At 38.8% G+C, this 19,496-nt stretch overlaps 1 protein-coding gene across 1 annotated transcript; it reads right to left on the bottom strand.

The window, feature by feature from the left end:
* Positions 1 to 58: 58 nt before the first annotated feature.
* LOC121525575 (ras-GEF domain-containing family member 1B-B-like) lies at positions 59 to 18,250 on the bottom strand. Its single transcript, XM_041811627.1, has 14 exons — positions 18,047 to 18,250; positions 8,069 to 8,596; positions 7,833 to 7,955; positions 7,263 to 7,400; positions 6,298 to 6,513; positions 5,559 to 5,633; positions 4,152 to 4,244; positions 3,646 to 3,748; positions 2,826 to 2,905; positions 2,551 to 2,646; positions 2,361 to 2,456; positions 1,799 to 1,922; positions 1,632 to 1,704; positions 59 to 1,525 (listed from the first exon to the last, which is right to left on the bottom strand). The coding sequence occupies exons 2-14, from the start codon at positions 8,588 to 8,590 to the stop codon at positions 1,492 to 1,494; spliced, it is 1,773 nt and encodes a 590-aa protein (XP_041667561.1). The 5' UTR covers positions 8,591 to 8,596; positions 18,047 to 18,250; the 3' UTR covers positions 59 to 1,491.
* Between the last annotated feature and the right edge of the window lie 1,246 nt (positions 18,251 to 19,496).

Genomic DNA, 19,496 nt, shown 5'->3' on the forward strand with positions numbered 1-19,496 from the left:
CATCTTCACCATGTTTTAGCTTGTTCTCTGAATTATTTAAAACCAAACTGCAAGAAGAAAATATTCATTTGTTTGTTTATTTCAGGGGAAAAATATAATTCTCTTTACACAAAAACCTTCAGTACAAGTACCCTGACCGGTTACACAAATGATACACAAAAAAGCTTGAGAAAGCATACATAAAAACTCTTATAAAATGAAACACAAAATGAGCCTTAAAAAAAAAAAAAAAAAGGTAAAATAGCATTCAGAAAAGATAAAATATTGAGAAATACATCATACTTGCATCCTCACAGATGTGTTAACATAGAAGTTGCTGCTCCTGTTTAACCTGCATATACATACATTAATGCTTCATTCAGACCAAAACACTTTTGTCAAACATCTGGTGTTGCATTAGGAAAATAGCTTACGAAAACAGAGCCAGCCAACCAGCAACAAGCTCAAAGTGACACTTTGAAGATAATACATAAAGAATTACACAGATACAAAATACAACTTAATACTGTTGAGAAACAATAGGGGTTACCAAATCTATTTTACATTACACAAGAACCCACTGAAGTGCATTTGATTCAGTTCGCATGATTTACATGATGTTGCTAATGGCACAAATATCTTATCACCAATACAGAGTGCATACCACTCAAAATGTGACGGATGCAGTTTATCTTAATGTATATGGAAATCCATGGCTGTTTTGAGTTGCCTTATGGGTTCATACTTGACAGAAGTCTCAAATGTGGAATAGCTTAAAGTTGTTGCTATTTGCAACAGAGGAAAAACCCTAGGAAGTGAGGCAGCTAATGCTCAAGGTGTTGGTGTTAAAATCATGCACTCATGACACAACAATGCAGACCACACCACTCTAAAAGCAGTTGTTAGCCTGTTTCTTATTATACAAATCAATGATAATCAATCCCTCTCTCTGAGGGTTCTGACTAAACTCAGCCAGGATGCCCACAGAGAAGCAGTGCTAATGTTGTTTAATAAGCATCCAAGTCCATATTTGTCTCATACAGAGACAAAAACAGCTCCTCTTACTTTCATAGAGTGTTTTTCTGCATCTGCAGTCATCTGAAGTCCTGTAAGTGCCTTGGACAGGAGCTGCTGTTGAGAAGATGCCCAACTCTTGATATGAATAAGTAATCCAAGGATCTCCTTGAGAATCAAAAGTTTTGAAACAATGCTTAAAGGCAGAGGATTACATTACTAACTCCAACAAAGAGGTTCTTTGGCACTGAAAGATTCTCATCAATCTCATCTGGGTTATGAATCATTTAGGTTAATGAGGTGTCAGAGCACAAAAAGCATTTATTATCTTCCGTTAATTTGTGAATGGGCACAGCAGTAGATCTGTCTTAGCCCACATCGTCAACTTCAGGAAACAGAAGTGTAAAAATGTCCATCTATAAGATACAATGGAGAAACTTATAGCTTTAAACACCTTGTTTATTTACAGTCTGTGGAGCAAGGCAGATTGTCATAGTCTTATGAACGATTCTCTCGATGCAGCAGAGAAGATCTGTAATACAGATGATAGAAAATTATTGTTATGTCAGTGAATTCTGGATTTATCATAGTTAAATTGTAGCATCCAGCAGAGTGCAGGAATGTGGTTGTTCACCCACCTGAGAGACCTCCGACTGTCTTTCTCCATGTTATTCTCAGGCCCTTCACTCTCATATGAAGCCAGATGAAGCTCTGAAACAATAACACAGACATAACCTTAGTTTCATTACTCTGGACTTAACATAACAGAACTGTAATTCATATATCAGATAAACTTTTAACCAACCATCTTCATTGAAGACAGGCGTGGTGACAAGACATTGGAGGATCCGTCTGTCTCTGTCAAATGGACAAATCACCTGACGCCAAACAAGGAACTCGCTCACCTGCTTTGCAAGCTCCCACAGTTTCTGTAAGGACACAGTAAAAACAAAAAATTGATTTAACTCCTTGAATCTTGTTGGCTCCTTCAGATTCAGCAAAATATATAAAAATAACACTTTAAGCTCATCGAGTTAGGGTTAAACAGAAGAGCATCTCAGAAAAAAAAATTGCCAGTGTATTTAAATGGCAGTCTTAAAAACAGACAAAGAGGTGTAATGTAATGCTGCTTTTTGCCACAAGGGGGCATCCTTATATTAGTAGGAAAAAATCTCTTCTGAACCCTGGTAAGTTATGACCGAGTCATTGCCCCTTAATATCACAGTGAACAATCATTTTTTGTGTGTTTTGATTTAACTAAAGTACCATGCCCTTTCTCTGTAAAGCCTAAACTGTAACAACATCACAGACATAGAACTCAGCCTGATTCACTCAAAAACTGCACACTGATGTGGAAGTGGACTGACCTCAAAGTTGATGTGGCCATTGGCCAGCCTGCTGGCACAGCCTTCATTCAGGAAGTAGATGTCCTTCATGAGCAGACTGAAGAAAGGAATCACAATCTGGAAGAAAGAGACAAAATGTATTTAATATTCATTACACATTTAAGAATTTAAGTGTTATCTGTTTTTTTTTCTCTAATGTGGGCAGTCTTACCTTCTCCTGACTGCTATGTGCAGTTTCAGACCTCTGTGTGGCGCCACGGAGCGCAGTGCGGTAATTGCTGAAGTTACTTGACGGGTCCATCTGGTGCTGAAAGAGATCAGACAAATCAGACACCAATTTTCACAACACATACTGTATATGCAAGCAAAGTGAATTGGGAATTAATTATTTGTACAGAAAACTTGAAACCAAACAAAATCAAATGTAAATTTTCAACCCCTTTAGATCAATACCACAGAATCACTATCAAATGCATGTTAACTCACCTCCAGGATTTCAAACTTGTCGGTGTTGACTTTGCTCCAGGTTTTCTTCAGTCTGGCAACAGGACTCATGTTCATACCAGCTGAGAGACAGAAAAACAATCAGTAAACAGGGAATTCACAGAGGTAAACACAAGAAAACAAGCTGCCTGGACTGCTTCAGGCTTCTCCTAGCACTGTTTATTCTCGATAAAACAGTTAAGCGTCAGAAATACTCTAGCCAGCACAAAAGCATTTGTTTTATTGGATTTGCTTTTGGTTTCTGGATAAAGTGTAAGGTCAAGCTAGAAATTAACTGTATGGTATTATCCTAAACACATGCTGTGCTATAAAAAATAGGGAAGCACACTATTTTATTTGGATGATATTTGACAAGCCCATATTTATAGATTCATTTTAGCTGACACCAATATTAAAACTGTTATTTAAAAATGTATTTTAGACCTTTAACTTAAGTCCATAAAACACAAAACACTTCAGTTGATGCTCCCCAACTCCCCAAACCTGTTCATACATACTGTGCTAAATACAGCATATACAGGTCAATATTAATAGCTCATTGCTGTATATATATATCAACAGAAATGTTCATATCTGCCATTACTTACAAATAACTTTTTGAAGCTAGTATCTGCAACTACTGTTATGCATCACAAAGAATACTCAGAACATTCAAATCAAATCTATTCCAACCGTTTTATAAATAATTAATAGCTAGTTATCCAAGTTATACTTCAGGATGGTGGATTCCTGCAAAAGCTAAAGCTTTTTTGTTTTCTTTAATGAAAAGTGAGCTTCTATGTGTTTTCTGCCAAATACTTACTGATAATTGCCATGAGAGAGTTGAAGTTGCCGATGTTGAAACATTCCTGAGCCACATCGATGAAGAACTCTATTATCCGTGCTCTGTGTTTCTTCTTCACTGGCTGTAAAGAAATTACACAACAAGAAATGAATTAAAAGACACAAGCATGAAATATTCGTACAACTATTACCTGAGCATTTCTTTTTTTTTTTTTTAACACTTTGAAAAGACAATAGGCACAATTATTATGCCCTAAATGTTAACTATGTTCAGTTTTTAACAAACGTACTGTGAATTGCTCTTTATGTGAATGGTGATATTTCAATAAACTAGCCTTCCCTTCCTCAGTCCAAAATGATTTACATCAAAACCTAAGTGGCTGAGTGGAACTGCATTTTGCAGACTACAGCAAGGATGAAAAGGGAAATCGAACCCCCCAATGAACAACAAGACCTCTGTGTTTTATGTGAAATAGAGACAGACTTGGAGAGTTCAGAACTGGCCTGTTATTTAGTATAACATACCATGCAGATTTCAGTGGCCACCAGGTAACTCAGTCTGTTGAACCAGCTGACGTAGGCCTCCAGGTTACTGGTTTTACGCTTTCGAAAGAAACCCTAAAACAAGAAGGGAGATGAGAAAGAACACATGAAGGTGGAAAACATAACATTTAGACTTAGGATTTAAAAATCCTACTTCTGTCAGTACTTCACTTCTGCTGTAGAGACAAAAGTCATCAATAAAACAAACAAAATTTGGTGTCATCATGTTCATAATAGTATCCAACAAATCACGATAAAGAAGCAGATAAAAACAGACTGCTGCTGTTTCTTTTGGATATGGATGTTAATAGCCCTCACACCAACACAACCTTCAGACCTGAGAGTCTGTGACGTGTCTGTTGTTATTTCTAACTCATTTACATCTGCTTTTGGTTATCTGTGATACACTCTGTGGTGAACCTGTTTGCCAGGGAACTTTTTTTTTTTTTTATAAATAAACATCATAAAAGCGCTGTATAAATAACCTTGACTTGGACATGATGATGTAATACCTGAGATTCATAGCTCTATTAACTGCTTACACAACACCAACAGCCCACTCCACTTTTAACTTCCCCACTACACTTCAGGACCCCTTACGCTGACTCAACCGCTCTTTTATACAAAGTGGGTCTTATATAACTTGATGCTGCACCAGTGAGGGCCAACATGTAGCGTGGCTGCAGCGACTGAAAGCTTGTTCTCTGCGGCACTGATTGAAAGCGACCCTTCATGTGTCTCACAGGACCACTTAGGAGGGGAAAGAGCCCTTCAGATACACTTAGACATATGCAGAGCAGCTCTTTCATACTGCCTTTGATGCATTTTCAAAAGCTGCATTTATAAAAAAAAGGTTCACAAATTTCCCTAATCTGCCCTGAGGATCTTTCATGTGGCCTCAAAAGGTAATTTACTTGAATTAAGGCAAACCCCTAAATTCACCCAAAGCAGGCCTAAATTGAAGACACTTGAAATCAAAATAGTGACTTGAAAATGGTTAGAATCAAACAGATCAGTCAATGTTCCTCTTAGCCTTGTTTACACAGAAAACTGCAGGAAGCCTTAGCTGTTACACTATTCATCCTCTGCTGACCAGAATTTACACTTTAGAATTGAACAGACTTTGAAGAAACATAGCTTTAATACCTTTTTGGCAAAATTAAATACTACAGGGAAAATGCAAACATTCTCCTCCACACAAGTGAAGTGGAGGAGAAATAATATCCAAGTATCCTATTTGAAAGGGACTGATAAGGTTTAAAACTCTTTTTCAAGGCTGTAATCAAGGTAAAGCATTGCTAACCCTTTGTTAGCTACAGGGTCAAAAGCAAGCTGTAAATGGCAAAAACAGTTTTTACATTTCATTTGTTTATTCAAACTTAATTGTACCTTTTGGTTCTCCAGAGGATCCTTCAGGGCAAACGTCTGGATGAACTCCTCAGGACCGATGAAGCTCAATCTGTCCTGAAGGCAGGAGAAGAGGGTTAAAATGAGGTCAGTAATGTCAGGGATTAATTTCAGAACGATGGACAAGAAGAAAAGGGGGTTGATAAAGAGAGATATTAGCTTAATAAGACAAAGAACAGAAGGATGGATGCCTGAGAACAAAAACAAGACATGGCAGCCAAACTTGGTTTTGGTTTGGAATGAGATCTTTAAATTTAATTATTGCCACACTTGAAAAACACCAGCAGCATAAAAACAAAGACAGCTTATAAAATTAGCTTTTAAACAGTGTTCAAGCTATGGATAGCTGGTAGGAAAAGCACATGAAATTCACTGAAATCTATCTGTGCTTCAATTAAATGACAGTATTAATTAACTTTCAACAGTCTCTGCTCCAATAAAAACAGACCACACAAAGAGGTTTATGGGACAATGACATAACGAAGAAACAAGTCAACACACAAGTAGGACAGAACAGAAGCATTTTAGAAACCTTTTCATTATGTCTTTAAGTGGTTCTTAAATACTGCTTTTACACAGCCATAATCAAAGGTTTGCTAAATTTGGATGAAAAAAACAGGGCCTGTAAAATAGTAACCAAATATAAATAGAAGTTTCATAACACACACACAACTAGCAGACTAGACATGAGTACCACATCTTTGCCCATTTCATTTCTTACCAGTTCAATGTGTGTGAGCTGCTGGGCCAAGATAAAAGGGTCATCACACACACTCATGATGTCACTGCGCTGTCCAGAGGCCTGTTTGCTTTTCAGGGAGGCGGGACGCTCCATCGCCACAGCATTTAGTGCAGCAACGGCTTCCTCATACTGGCCCAGGGCAGAGAGGCGTTTGATCAGCCGCTGTGTCATCTGCTGCATGGCTCGCCAGGAGTACTAGAACCATGACATGAAAATAGAAAAAAGATAAGTTGTGATACTCAAAGCAGGGATGCAACACTACAAATAGTAGGAAGAAAATCAAACAAGACTAAAAGTCAGACTTAATCAGAGCAGACGAACTGGCATCTTCAACACTTACATCATCCTGACACTAAACACTGGCATCATTGTGCTAATATGCCCATACCAGTAAAGTGGGATAACATTTTCTTAGACTAAACAGCCCAGCTTTTCTCCATGAGACTGGTCTGGCTCAGGCCAAAGCAAAAATAGATATACATATACAGAGCTGTGAGCTCAACACCTGCAAGTATAGAGGGTTGAAAGGGATGCAATGTATACTGGTGACAGGCCATGGATGTGACCTAGGCATTGAGAACCTTTTAAGAATATATATTAACTACTATAAATTAAAGAAACCAGTTCAGCTGTGACTACTTTCTGGCATCCAGGAACCAATTGTTAAGGTTTAAGATCCTACTGAAGGAAGGCAACTGTATTTGGCTTGAGTGTGGGGCTGCAGACTTGGAATAAAATCAACTGCTCTGGGCGTTTTACCACCTCTAATCATCTTAAGAGCTCAAGATGTGTCAATTACTTTGGATCAGTCAACCAGGTATGCTGGATTTAGACTATTACACGTTACTACCTGCCAATTTTCTTGCCATGAACCCTACTTTTCAGCTTTGCCTACATGGTCTAAATTGTTTTAAAAAGTGAAAAACATTACATGTGACACTAACCTCATCCCCTCGGGCCACATGATGTGTCATGTCCTTGAGGCAGCGCATCATCCTCTCATCCCTGAAGTCGTACGGAAACGTCTCTGTCCACTCAGTCAGTAGTTGCACCAACTTAGGAGCCACCTCACGGAAACGGATCTAAAAAACATCACATTGCTTGTTAAAGTTATATAATTTGAAAGATTTTTTGGTGGTTTTCTGTCTTGTGACAAAAACTGACCTCGTAACCTTTCTCTTTATTGAGACAGAGATAAAATGATCCTATTATTTGCTTTTTTTATTGTTCCCTTTCAGTATGTTCTGCTCATTTTTATTTCTCTTGTAACTATTCAAAACCTTCTCTTTTTCCCTGGAAATCCTTGCTTATGAAAAAGTAAAAAAACACATTAATTCCAAAAAAAGATCAACAGAGGTTTGTGCGTTCGTCTGTGGGTGAGAGAGTATTACAGTGTTGAGGTGGGTGAGTTTGTGTGGGAGAGAGAGTGAGTGAAATGTTTATTTTATACCTGTGGCTGTGTGTAAATACGAATCTGAGTGTGTGTTTCCACTATGTGTGGCTTATCTGCCCACCTTATCCAGCAGGGTGTCTCCAGACCGCTGCTGCTCCACACATAGGTGACAAACCCTTGTCATGAGCTCATATGGGTGCAGGAAGAGGCGTGAACTCAGCAGGAAGGTGAACACATATGACCTCTGGAAATGAGAACAGGAAAAAATGCATTCTTAGACAGAAAAACAAGCATAGACAATATACAATTCTCTCACAACTACATTAAGGTAACATTTTGAGGGTTTTTTGTGCTTACATCAGGGTAGTAGTCGACTGTGGGAACAAGGTGCTGGATCAGCGCCTCAAGGGATGCTGAAACCAAACTGTTATCATGGTAACACATCTCCCCATAGCTAGCAGTAATGCCGTGTCCATAAATCCGGCCTTTCGCTGTAATGGAGTTATTACGACATGACTGCTCACTGCCACTACTGCCACTGGTGTGACGATACGCCCGTCCAGGACAGGAAGTGCTGTGCTGTCGAGGGCTGTGAGGTTGTGACGTGGTGTACGGGTTCTCTGAAATGGCATAGGTGCTGTTGTAATGATGCTCCCTTGCTGTCACAGAGGAGACAGAAGAGCTGCGGTATGAACTGTGTGGCTGTGGTATGTCATAGGGGTTTTCTGCTGAGGAGTAAGCATTGTTGTATATGTTTTCCTTTGCTGGCTTTGGGGCAGTGCAGTTGCGGTATGGGCTGTGAGGCTGGGGGTGGTTGTTGTTGCTGCTGTAGGGAGCGCAAGAGCTGAACTTCCCAGCATATGGGGTCGTGGGAGGCATGATGACCTAAAGAAAAGACATAATAAGGGGTTAAAAGAAGAGAATAGCTAGAGATCTATAGCATTATTGATAGCATCATTTCATAATTAGATGTTAATACCTAATAATAAGCCAGACAGTACTTTCTGTTTATGAGAATTTATTAGGGCTGGTAGACATGGACCTAAAACTATTTTTAGTTCATATGAGAAAAATGCCAAATGTCAAACAGGCACGTTTATAAACATCCAGCTGCACAATATCAGCATGTACTTGGAAAATGACATGAAAATAAACAACACATTTCTACGGCCCCTTTTGATGAAACATTCAAAACATACTATCTAGCAGTCAATGAGCATATTACTGTTAGCGGCTCTTAATTGGGACACATGATATTGGATTTCTCATGCTGATAATGTTGTGCATCCACAGTTCTTACTGTAAACGATCTGAGCATTAGGTCTGACATCTATTTTTCAACATTAAAATAAACTATATGAACATAAATTACAGTGTTTCCCCTAGGTTTACAGCCTTGGCCCAGGGGATGGGGCAGCAAGACACCAACACAAACACTTACAGGAATCATGGTGTTCATGTGATTCGTCAATATAACATCCTACCTACCTACCTACCTACCTATCTGGAAATGAAGTTTTTGGCCTTCCTGCCACATCAGGAGTAACTTTAGGACTGTATCAGACCAGTATCAGTGTAAAGTTTGTAAAGTTTAACTATGCTGTCAAAAAAGCATCCCTACATGCAAATGAGTCTGATATCTGAAAGATTTAACTAACAACCAAAACAAATTATTTATAAAACCATTTATTGTAACATATAACATATTTATAATAGGTTAGATTATGCATTTTGGTAAATGTTCTTAATGATGATTGATTGTTCTCCACTGACTTTATCTACTCATGTTCTCTCTTCCATTCACACACATGCATGTCTCTGTCTCCTCCTGTTGTCTCTATGCCTGTGTGATCTTTTGTCAACACTCCTACTTTTATAAAGGTTAAAGAGTTTGCGTCGTAATCTGCACATTGTTTAGGTTTATTTACGAGCATAAATAACACTAATACATCAATATTAACAAGATAAATAACATTGGACTATTTAGTTTGTTTAATGAAGGGACCAAGTAAAAACCTGCTCTATAGGAAAGTTATTCTTAAATGATTTCTGTTGTGATCTGGCACTATATAGAAAAAACAAATAAACTGACTCAACTTTTAAGAGGGGCAGGGGGTGCCGTTGGCAGGGCAGGGCGCCCTCCCAATAGAATGATAGGGGAAACACGGAATTATACCGTTTTTCCCTATATTTTGTTAAAAATGTATGTTATGTCTTAAAAACATTATATTTAGCCCAGTTCTGCAATCAATACATTTTAGGACCTGTCTTATCTTTCATTACACAATGTCAAAACTATAGTTAAAAGTAATAATAATTTTATTTTAACTCCCTGATAAGCACCTACTCATTATTGTCACAAAGGTCGTCTGATAATGATTTTTTTTAGGGTCATTACCAATACCATTGGTAATACATGAACCGATAACTGATTGTGGAACCAACTTGTGATTGTACTCTGACATCAGTGTTGATTGGCTTTTACATATAATGTATAGCCAATCAGATAGTGTTGTGGGTGGGAGATTAGGTGAGACGGTGAAGAGTGCAAACAGAGCCCGAGTGGAAGGCACCCTTCACAGCAGAGTCAAAGTAGTGTACTTTTTAATTAAAGTTGCAGTCTGTCATATTTAGCCTAATAGCATTCATTGGAACAAACTTGGTAAAACTTAAACATAACATAAACTTAGCACAAAAAGTCTAGAAATGTGTGTTTAGTAGATTATTTCTTTTTTTAACAATGTTTCTTGGCAATAAATCTTATCCTGCTGGAAAGCCACACACTAGTGAGGCTCCTGTTTGTTAAATGAATTAATTTGTTAAATTGCCAAAATGTTGTTTTTTTTTCAGAATTCAATCATCCAATCCAATCAATGGCAGAATAAGATGTTTGGCATTGGCAGAGAAGCTTTGGCAAATTTTAATGGGCACAACCCACATACTCTAACCTTGCAAAGCAGATGGATACACTTGTTTCCGTGTTTCTCACTAGCGAATCCATCTCGCAAAGCTCCCATCTGAACCATTTGGACCCGATTAGAAAGTGACAGGACCAATCAGCGTCTAAGGGCAGTACATTTAGGCATGGCGGAGTCATGACATAAGTGAACAGCAACAAGAGGCCAGGGCAATTATGGCAGAAGACATTAGCGTGGATGCTGCTAAAGCACCAGTTTCATCAGAACTTGACAACATTTCTTCATTAAAAGAAGAACAGAGAACAGCGGTGAGTTGTTTTCTTTTCAAAAATGCCAAAAGTCGTGTACTGACATGACTACAGTCGGCATACTGATATAACTGACCAAGTCGATAATTGGTTGCCCCTTTAAAACAAAGCCATGATAACTTTGGATCCCTTGCACATGTATTTGTTTGTGTGTTTGTACTGACTTTGATAGATAGTAAATTATTTAGGCAGAATGAAGGACAAAAGTATTTTACAAGATAACAATAAAAGAAAAAAAAGGTTTTTGAAAAATTTTAGAAATTCTTTGTTGTTAACATTTCCGCAGATTTTTATGCCAATCCCTTCCAACTGTGTGAATGAACCAAAGGAGATACTCTGTCTGCTGGCACTGAATGTCTCCTATGTTGTTTGTTTTCCAGTTTACCTAGTGATGACAGAAACCCCCCTCTTACTCCATGAAAATCTGACATGTTCTGTTTGAGCCCATCATACAAATCTGAGACTTAGATGTGTCTGTGAAAGTTATAATTACATTTAATCACATAATTTTACCCCTCCTCCGTTTACTGTGTGGGCTTAGAACTGTTCAAAGACACCTCCCTGTGAAATTTACTTTCCCTTGATGTTATTTGTTGTTCTTTATTTACAAATAGGCTTCAGAAAAACAGTTTCCTCCCACTCTTTCTTTATTTAATTTGTTTTCTGCCATCTCTGAAGCTCGCTTTTTGACATCTGGGTGGCATAAGGAAAAAAAATAGGCTAACAGATGGATGTTCTGAACACTGTTAAGTTTTTTTTCCCTTAATGGTGTAGATAATTGGATCTGAGGTAGGTAAGCTGATCCCAGATCACCAACAAGGCATGCTTTAACTCTGGAGCCATCTTTATCCCGCTACTGTTGTCTGTCTTGGAAACACATGCTAGTGTAAAGCAAGCCTCAAACACACACAAAGCCACACACAGCGACGTATACACACACATACACTTGCCAAAAAACCAAACCCTGCAGGGAACCAGCAGACTTTTGTTTGTACATTACAGCGCCGACAGAGGAGTGTCTGCATAAGCCAACATCTTACATACGCCCATGTCCACCATGGCGCCCAGCCACATGCTGCTATAATCCAAACACACACACACACATGTCACACATAAACAAATGATGGCTTGAGCGTCACACACACTCGCTTGTATGCCACAGAGCCTGGAGTCATGCCATTGTAAGCCAGTGCAGTGCCAGCCCGTCCTCCGAACTCTGTGATCTGTGCCTGCTGCTTTTTTCCAACACAGTTTAAAGATTAGAGGGACTTTACCTTCCTAAAATTACAATATGTAATCTGAGTACCAGCAGCTCTGCTGGTCAGGTTGAGATAAGTCTTCTACTTAGTATTCCACTGTTTGGATATGTTTTCCCTCTTCTCAAAGCTCCTGTTTTCACTGAAGGCTGACCCAACAAAAAAGTCTAAAAGTCTAACAACAATCTTTGGTTTTCAAAACTGAATTCCTGAAAAGTTGACCTTTTGGATGACTGTGGTTGTCATGCTGGAGGACTGAAATTTCACCCTCTCTAAATCATAGGTTTGGCTCTACATGGACGATTTAACGATGATGTTGAGAGCATAATTTCATACTGAATCATTGTTTGAGTTATCTTGTTTGTAAACTCTGAAAATTTGCAGTCTTACAAAGTGCCTGGATGTGGTAACTTATGCAGGCAGACATTTTTTAAGCTGAACCTAAATTACAACAACTTAGTATAGACATATGGTTTGTACTTGCACTGGTTTAAGTGTTCATTTTGGCAGCTACTTTTCAATTTAGTCTTTGTTTTAGTCTACACTAGAAAATATTTTAGTTTTAGTCACATTTTAGTTATTTTCACTCTTTAGAGTTTTAGTCTAGTTTTAGTTAATATAAACTCAAAAACATTTTAGTCCAGTACAAAGTCCTCACATTTTAGCCATTAGTTTTTGTCAAAACATCTGTTTTCTTTAATCTAATTTAACTGATGAACTACCAGTATTTTAAATACTTCACAATATACTGAAGAAAACACAAATCTTGAATGGTCTCTGCCAAATCTCTGCTAGTACTTTTACTACGGCTGTTAAAAATACTTTTTTTAATCGTGATAAATCTCAAGATTTCTGTAGTTTATTGCTATAAATTACATCCTTTTTTTCTCATTGTATTTCAATATTCCACAATTTTGCATTTAAAATTGTTATTGAGTCATTTTGGATTTTTCTCAAACTAAGGATAACTGACTAGGGCCCTATGATTTCCGCGCTAACGGAATCGAGGAATCGGCCGATAAAAACGTAATTTACAATTTAACGCGGAAGTCGCAGAAATTAAATGAATTTAACTGATATGCTGTGTTTTTTAGAAAGAGTAACATATATCTGAGGAATCTGTTCCAGGGGAATCACTAAAGCCTGGCACAACTTGTGCCTCTATCAATTGGCAACCTCCGGTCCTGAAAAATGAAGCCAATGCAGAAGTACAAAAGATTGTAATATTGCAAGTGTCCACTTGAGGCTGGCTGCAGGAACACCGGAGGTCCCGTCTGGACACCTGTTAAACAGCTGTTTTTTTACACTAGAAATAAACTGGTTTACAGCCTAGTTAAAAAACCAACGTGTCTCATTAGCTAGTGTCCTATTGCGCCCTCACTGTATGGGGGGTGAATTTTTTTGTACCACGATTGTTTGGATTATATTTAGGATAAACCTCACTCCACACTGATTGGCGCATCTCATTTGATTGACAAATAGCTTGTCAGGCAGAGGCTACATTTCTGTCAACCAGAATGCTAGCTAGCTAGCTGACAGGCAGTTGCGCTTAGTGGGCGGGGCTTTAAGTTGATTCAAACTTCAGTTGAGAAAGCAATTTCAATATGGAAGCCTCCGCGGATTGGCTTCAACAGCCTTTTGAGTCCGCCTACTGTAAGCAGACAGCTGACATCACACAGGGTTTGTCCAATTCTTTCTACAGTCTATGGCCTCTCTTGACAAACACTCACCCTGCCGCCTCATAAACAATTCAAAGCATGTCAAAGCAGCTGCACGAAACACCGACAAACATCACATAGCTCAACACAGGGCAGTACCATGTGACATAATATTGCACCTACAAGAAAACTCATCCGTGCTTTGAGTTATTTTACCTCACCACACCAGAGAGTCACGGAGAGAGAGTGAGGTGTGTCTGTGCGTGAGGCACACAGATGAAGTCACAACTTGAGGACCTGCTCACCCCTCGGAGGCTTCAAAGTTGAGTCGCAGAGACTTGAGATTTTATAAAGTCGTGTAGTCTAAACAACGTTACATAGTTACATCCCGTAGATACTGTAGTTCTCTTTGGTTGCTTAATGAGCCAATACGTGTCTGCATTAACGTAGCGGTCTGATGTGCGGCAGACGGACAGACGGCAATGTATGGAGACAGATGAGAGAAGCGTTACAGTCAGGAGTAGAACACCATACAGCATCAGACTGCATGGACTGTTTAGGTAACAGGTTTACCTTTTACCATTTAACTTTAATGTGACTTTCTTATTAAGTTATTATCACTTTAAGTTTGAGAGAACAGGAGAGTTTCTTCATTTACATTATAAACATTAGTTAGGACCCAGTGCGATTATACATATGAATGTGTCTTTACATCTTGGAAATATCTGACTGTTCCACTGGTTATATTTATTTTATATCAAGGTTATCCATACAATGACACCTGGGCCAACTGTGGCCCTTTTTCAGTAAATTTAAAGTCATTTCTATTTAATTAGTGAACACTTTATTCATTTACATAAACATAAACACAATAAAAAATTACCACTTTGATAACACAAGGTCAGATGACATGTCTACTAAGCTATCTGTGAGTTTTTAAACTGAAATGAGACATTAAGCAGCAGTGTTGAACTTGTTTTACATCATTGGGGAGACACTGATAAAGCTTTGGCAAAGTGTGTTAATCAAGCGTTCGATTAATCTTGATTAAAAAATAATAGTGCACTAATATTGGATTGCAGTTGATCATGATTAATGCAATTAATCTTGACAGTGGAGCCTTCGTTTTTACTGATTACATGCACAGTGGAGAAATATCATGGTTTTAAATGTCAACAGTCCAGCCCTCACAGTTTTGTCTTGTTTTAGTTTCTGTGACAAAAACTTAACCTACTTTATATTAGTGTTTTAGTTATCAGAGATCTATCTATAGCTAGTCATAGGAACATAAAACATAAGAACACAACCTTTCAGCCTCCTGCAGCAGACTATTTTCTCTTCTAAATCACATAATGTGGTTTTAAAAAAGGTACACCCCGCTCTGCTGAGGCTGGTTAAAATGGGAGGGGAGAACGAGGGGGAGGTCTTCAACAATAGAGGTATTATCTATCCTGTCATGGCATTAACAACCAAACAAAGACCCCCAGGAAGAGATCAGAGCAGATCACAGCAGATCAGACACACACAGCAGCTTTCACACACTCTGCTTGCCACCATCGGGTCGTATGACGCCGTGCCTCTGCACAAACCAAGCCTGAGATCATTTTCACATCAGTTAAATCAGTAAAGTACACTGCCCTATTGTACTGCAACGTGTGAACTCCTATTAACCTGATAGACATCACGCACTCTGAGATTATGTGCCATAAATCCCCACATTTATTTGCCTAGTGCAATAAAGATACAGGAATCTGTGTTAAGGGAGTATATCGAAACTCTTATATTGACATAATCAGACAAGACTGCACGTGGCTCTCAGCCCCCAGGAATAGCAGCAGGTCTCATTAAGCACAAGTGTAACTGGAAATAAATGCTCATTACACAGTGGCACACTATTAACCATATGATCACATATCATAGTATGCTGTGACTCTGCAGCTAACTTGGTCAGTGTAATCTGGTTTTATCTAGTACTTAAGTACCCCAGTTAGCATCTACATTCCTAGTGACCTAACAATAGGTTGTGCTGATGGATGACAAAACTTAAGTTCAGCATGTGGGTTAACACATGGTGCAGAACAGCGCCTGATAAGACAACCAGTGAATCTATTTTTGAGTTGTTAAAGGCCAAAGTAATCCAATGCTATCTCTGTTCTGCAAGGTACCTGATGTACTTTGACACTAAGAAGTTGCAGCATTAGCATGGTCTGCGGGAAACCCTTCCCAGTCAGCTTAATTCGTAACAATAAATGAGGTCAAAGTCCAGCCTGTGGTCGTATCACTTTCTCGTGGTTTGGTCAAAGCTGCAGACTAAACAGTTTAGCCCATAAGAGAGTTTAAAAAGCACTTCCATACACAGGAATTGTTTAAGAAATGCTGGTATCATGCACAGAGCACTTACACCAAAAGAAAAACTAAGACTGTGAGAAAGATCTCACAGTGGTCAGTCAGTGCATATTTCTGAGGAAGGAGGTTTCCTCTCACTGATGTTTGGAGAAATCAGCTCCAAACTTTGATTTGTTGCTTCCTGAAAGAGAAGTGAATCTACTTGACCATTGTAAATCAGGCAAACTAAGATGAACCAATGACGCCAAGTGAAATGAGCAGCATCCTTCTTGGGTTCATGTAGTAAAGCATCTCAGAGATGGACTTCTTGAAGCTAGTCAATCACCCCTCTGTGTTACTCCGCTCAGTACCATCTCCAATTGATTCTGCTGTTAAATTACTATTTGCAGTGGTGCAGCTATAAAGCTCCGTTCATTTCAGGAAAAAAAAAAATCACACACTCTGCAACATTGACACCAGACACTAAGTGTCATCATCATCTGACCACAAGAGCCAAACAGCACAGAGCTCAAACAAACTGTTCTGCTCACGCTTGAGTAAGTGTTTGGGTCACATAGGGCCTGCAGCTGCTGTCAAAACACCAGACCAGTTTAAAGAGCTGCACCTGCAACTAAATCTGATAGACAAGCAAACAGAGCAGGCACCATAATCTGATTGACTGCAGAGATGTTTTGCCCTGCTTTTCCTCTTATTCCTAGCTACACCACAGAATTTCATCGCATGTAGGCTTTACACACACACCCACAAGGCTGAAGTACACACACCTGTCTCTTGTATGATCTAGTAGGCTAGTACAGTATTAACCTAGAGCCACAAAGGATAAACCCACATTATCTCCTGTACTGCTCTGCTGTCATATTATAAACCCAAGCTTGTGTAAAGGAGTTTCTCTGTCACACACATCTATTATGTAGAGATCTACAGATCCTTCAAACCACTGCCTCAGTGCACATAAAATGGTTTGATAGAAGATTAAAGTTAGAAAAGCAGCTCAGTTTGATTGTTTTTAACCAGCATAGCCAAAAAGGTTGTTCCCAGACTGCCTTTGTGTTAATTATTTAACAAGTTTAACCATTTAATCCAAGGGTTTATTCATGCACCCTGTTTAACTAGTTTGCAAAGAAAGGAAATTGAGTCCATTATTTGAGCAAGTTCAGGGACTGTTATTTTTTAAAGTGGTGTGAGGAGGGAACAAATGTTTTTAGAGTCTGTTTTGGCCAGAAGAACACACACATTCTCTCACTCTGTTCTCTTTTCCCCACAGACATACACAATCTGTTCAGTCCTCCCTCTCTCTCACATACACACGAACACATGCAAGCTCACCAGGCCACCATGCCTGGTCCACATTAAGGCTTTCTGACTGAGTCATAACACAGTAAAAGTAAAAGCTGACTGTGAAAAAGAAGCCATGCTGCGCAACCACAGTCCCATACAGGTGCTTCTGAGTAACTTGTGTTATTGTCTGACAGCCAAGCTAATTATAACTCACATGGGCGGTAAACAAAAACAACAACAAATGTAGCTAGGAGGAAAAAATAGATGTAAGGGTGGATAGTGTTAGCATTTGTGTCTTAGACACAAGAATTTGCGTCAGAGTTACCATGATTCACTAACTAGAAAGTTTCATATCAGAGACTGAAGTTACCTATTATCAAGGATATATCCTTGTATGAGCGTTCATTTTAACGACTCTAGGTAATCAGTAAATGGGCAACGTGCAGGCAGGGATGTAAAACGTCATATTATGAATACAGCAAACACTGAATTGAGTTAAATTCCTACTAAAAAACACAAATGGAAGCCAAAGTGTTTAAAAACCATGCCATGCACACCTTGTATAACTTACCTCTTATTAGATGAGCTCTAGTCCCGAATCACAAAGAGTTGAAAAGAAAAAAACCGCACGGCTTTCCAAACTGATAGAAGTCTCCGGCGTAAGTAAACGGTGTGAAGGATAGGGATAAGTCTTTCAGCAGTGCGTCTGAGCCGTGCCCTCCTCCATTGTGTCTCAGCTCCTGAGAGTTAAGTCAATTTGAGCCAGCAACGCTGTATCCACAATGAGCCTCAAAGCGAGGCGTATTCAAATGACTTCCATAGAGCCGGGAAAACTGACCAATCGCAACACGGGGGTGGTAGTCTCTTGAGGCGGGGCGGCCCAATTGCAAAAACGATGTCGAAAAATCGAAATCTCCGGAGATTCTGATTGGCTGACTCGCCGTCCGTCGAGTCCTCCTTTCTTTTCAACCTCTGCCAGGAGCAGTAAGTGTGTTTTTGTCCCAAAGCCGAAATATAGAAAGTATAAGGTTTCTCTCTGGAATGTGTTTCGTGTGTGTGGTTGTAATTAGATCTGAGTGACTTTAAAGTCATGAATTTGTGTAGGTGTAAGCTTTTAAGCTTCTTTGTGTTGTGGTGGTTAACTTTTATGTTGTATATGATGTCAGATATGGAGACTTGCTGGAGACAACACATAGAAGTAACATTGTATCCATTGCACAAAAAAATGTGTTTTTATATTTGGTGGTAGTTCTTGGTTTAGAAAGCAAAGAGAATTAATCGATTTAAATTCTGTAGCATGACTTTTGCATGCCAACACCATCTGCTCATCACAGTTGGCCTTTTCTTTTAATTTTACCAGAGGTGAAAAAAGTACCCGACCGTACTCAGGTAAAAGTACAGTTACTTTGATTAAAATTTACTTATTTAGAAGTATAAGCACTAGTCTGTAAATCTTCTCAGATAAAGTTAAAAGTGGATCAGTGTTTTTTTTCTACTGGTATATAAGAATAAAATATCAGAGGGTTGATCATATCTTGAAATTTGCCATTCAAGTTGTTAGAGCAAATGTGATCATAAACTAGTATTTGTTACTCACAACACATACAGGACGGTCTCCTGACTCAATATTTAGCACAATTGATGTTGCTTTTACAACTGTTTGCTTCCACCCACTGTGTCCATCAGAGACTCAGTGGCTTGTTTTATCTTTAATCTGTTGTTCTGTGGAATGACAACTGGAGATTTTCGTGTGAATTTTAAGCAAATTGATTTAATATAAAATTTTGACACCCCTTTATTACAGCTGAAAATAGCACTACATGCTCATTTTTGCACACTAATGCTTCTGCATATGATCACACTCTCAAACTGCTAACTGGACCCATTCTTTCATCAAACATTAAACCTAGTCATAGCTTTTCTTAAGACCTAGATGTGTAAATACTGCAAAACCATAAAACCTTACCTAACTGAGGTCAAATGTTTTGAACACATTAGTCGACTCTAAGCCATGATGTGTG

Source organism: Cheilinus undulatus, linkage group 17 (assembly GCF_018320785.1).
Source record: "Cheilinus undulatus linkage group 17, ASM1832078v1, whole genome shotgun sequence".
NCBI classification, from domain to species: domain Eukaryota; kingdom Metazoa; phylum Chordata; class Actinopteri; order Labriformes; family Labridae; genus Cheilinus; species Cheilinus undulatus.

Coding starts and splice junctions, on each gene's coding strand:
- LOC121525575 (XM_041811627.1), bottom strand. CDS start 8,590: ATGCCTCCCACGACCCCATATGCTGGGAAGTTCAGCTCTTGCGCTCCC. Junction 7,401..7,832: donor GAGACACCCTGCTGGATAAG/GTGGGCAGATAA, acceptor GATGTTTTTTAG/ATCCGTTTCCGTGAGGTGGC. Junction 2,906..3,645: donor CTCTCTCATGGCAATTATCA/GTAAGTATTTGG, acceptor TCTGTCTCTCAG/CTGGTATGAACATGAGTCCT.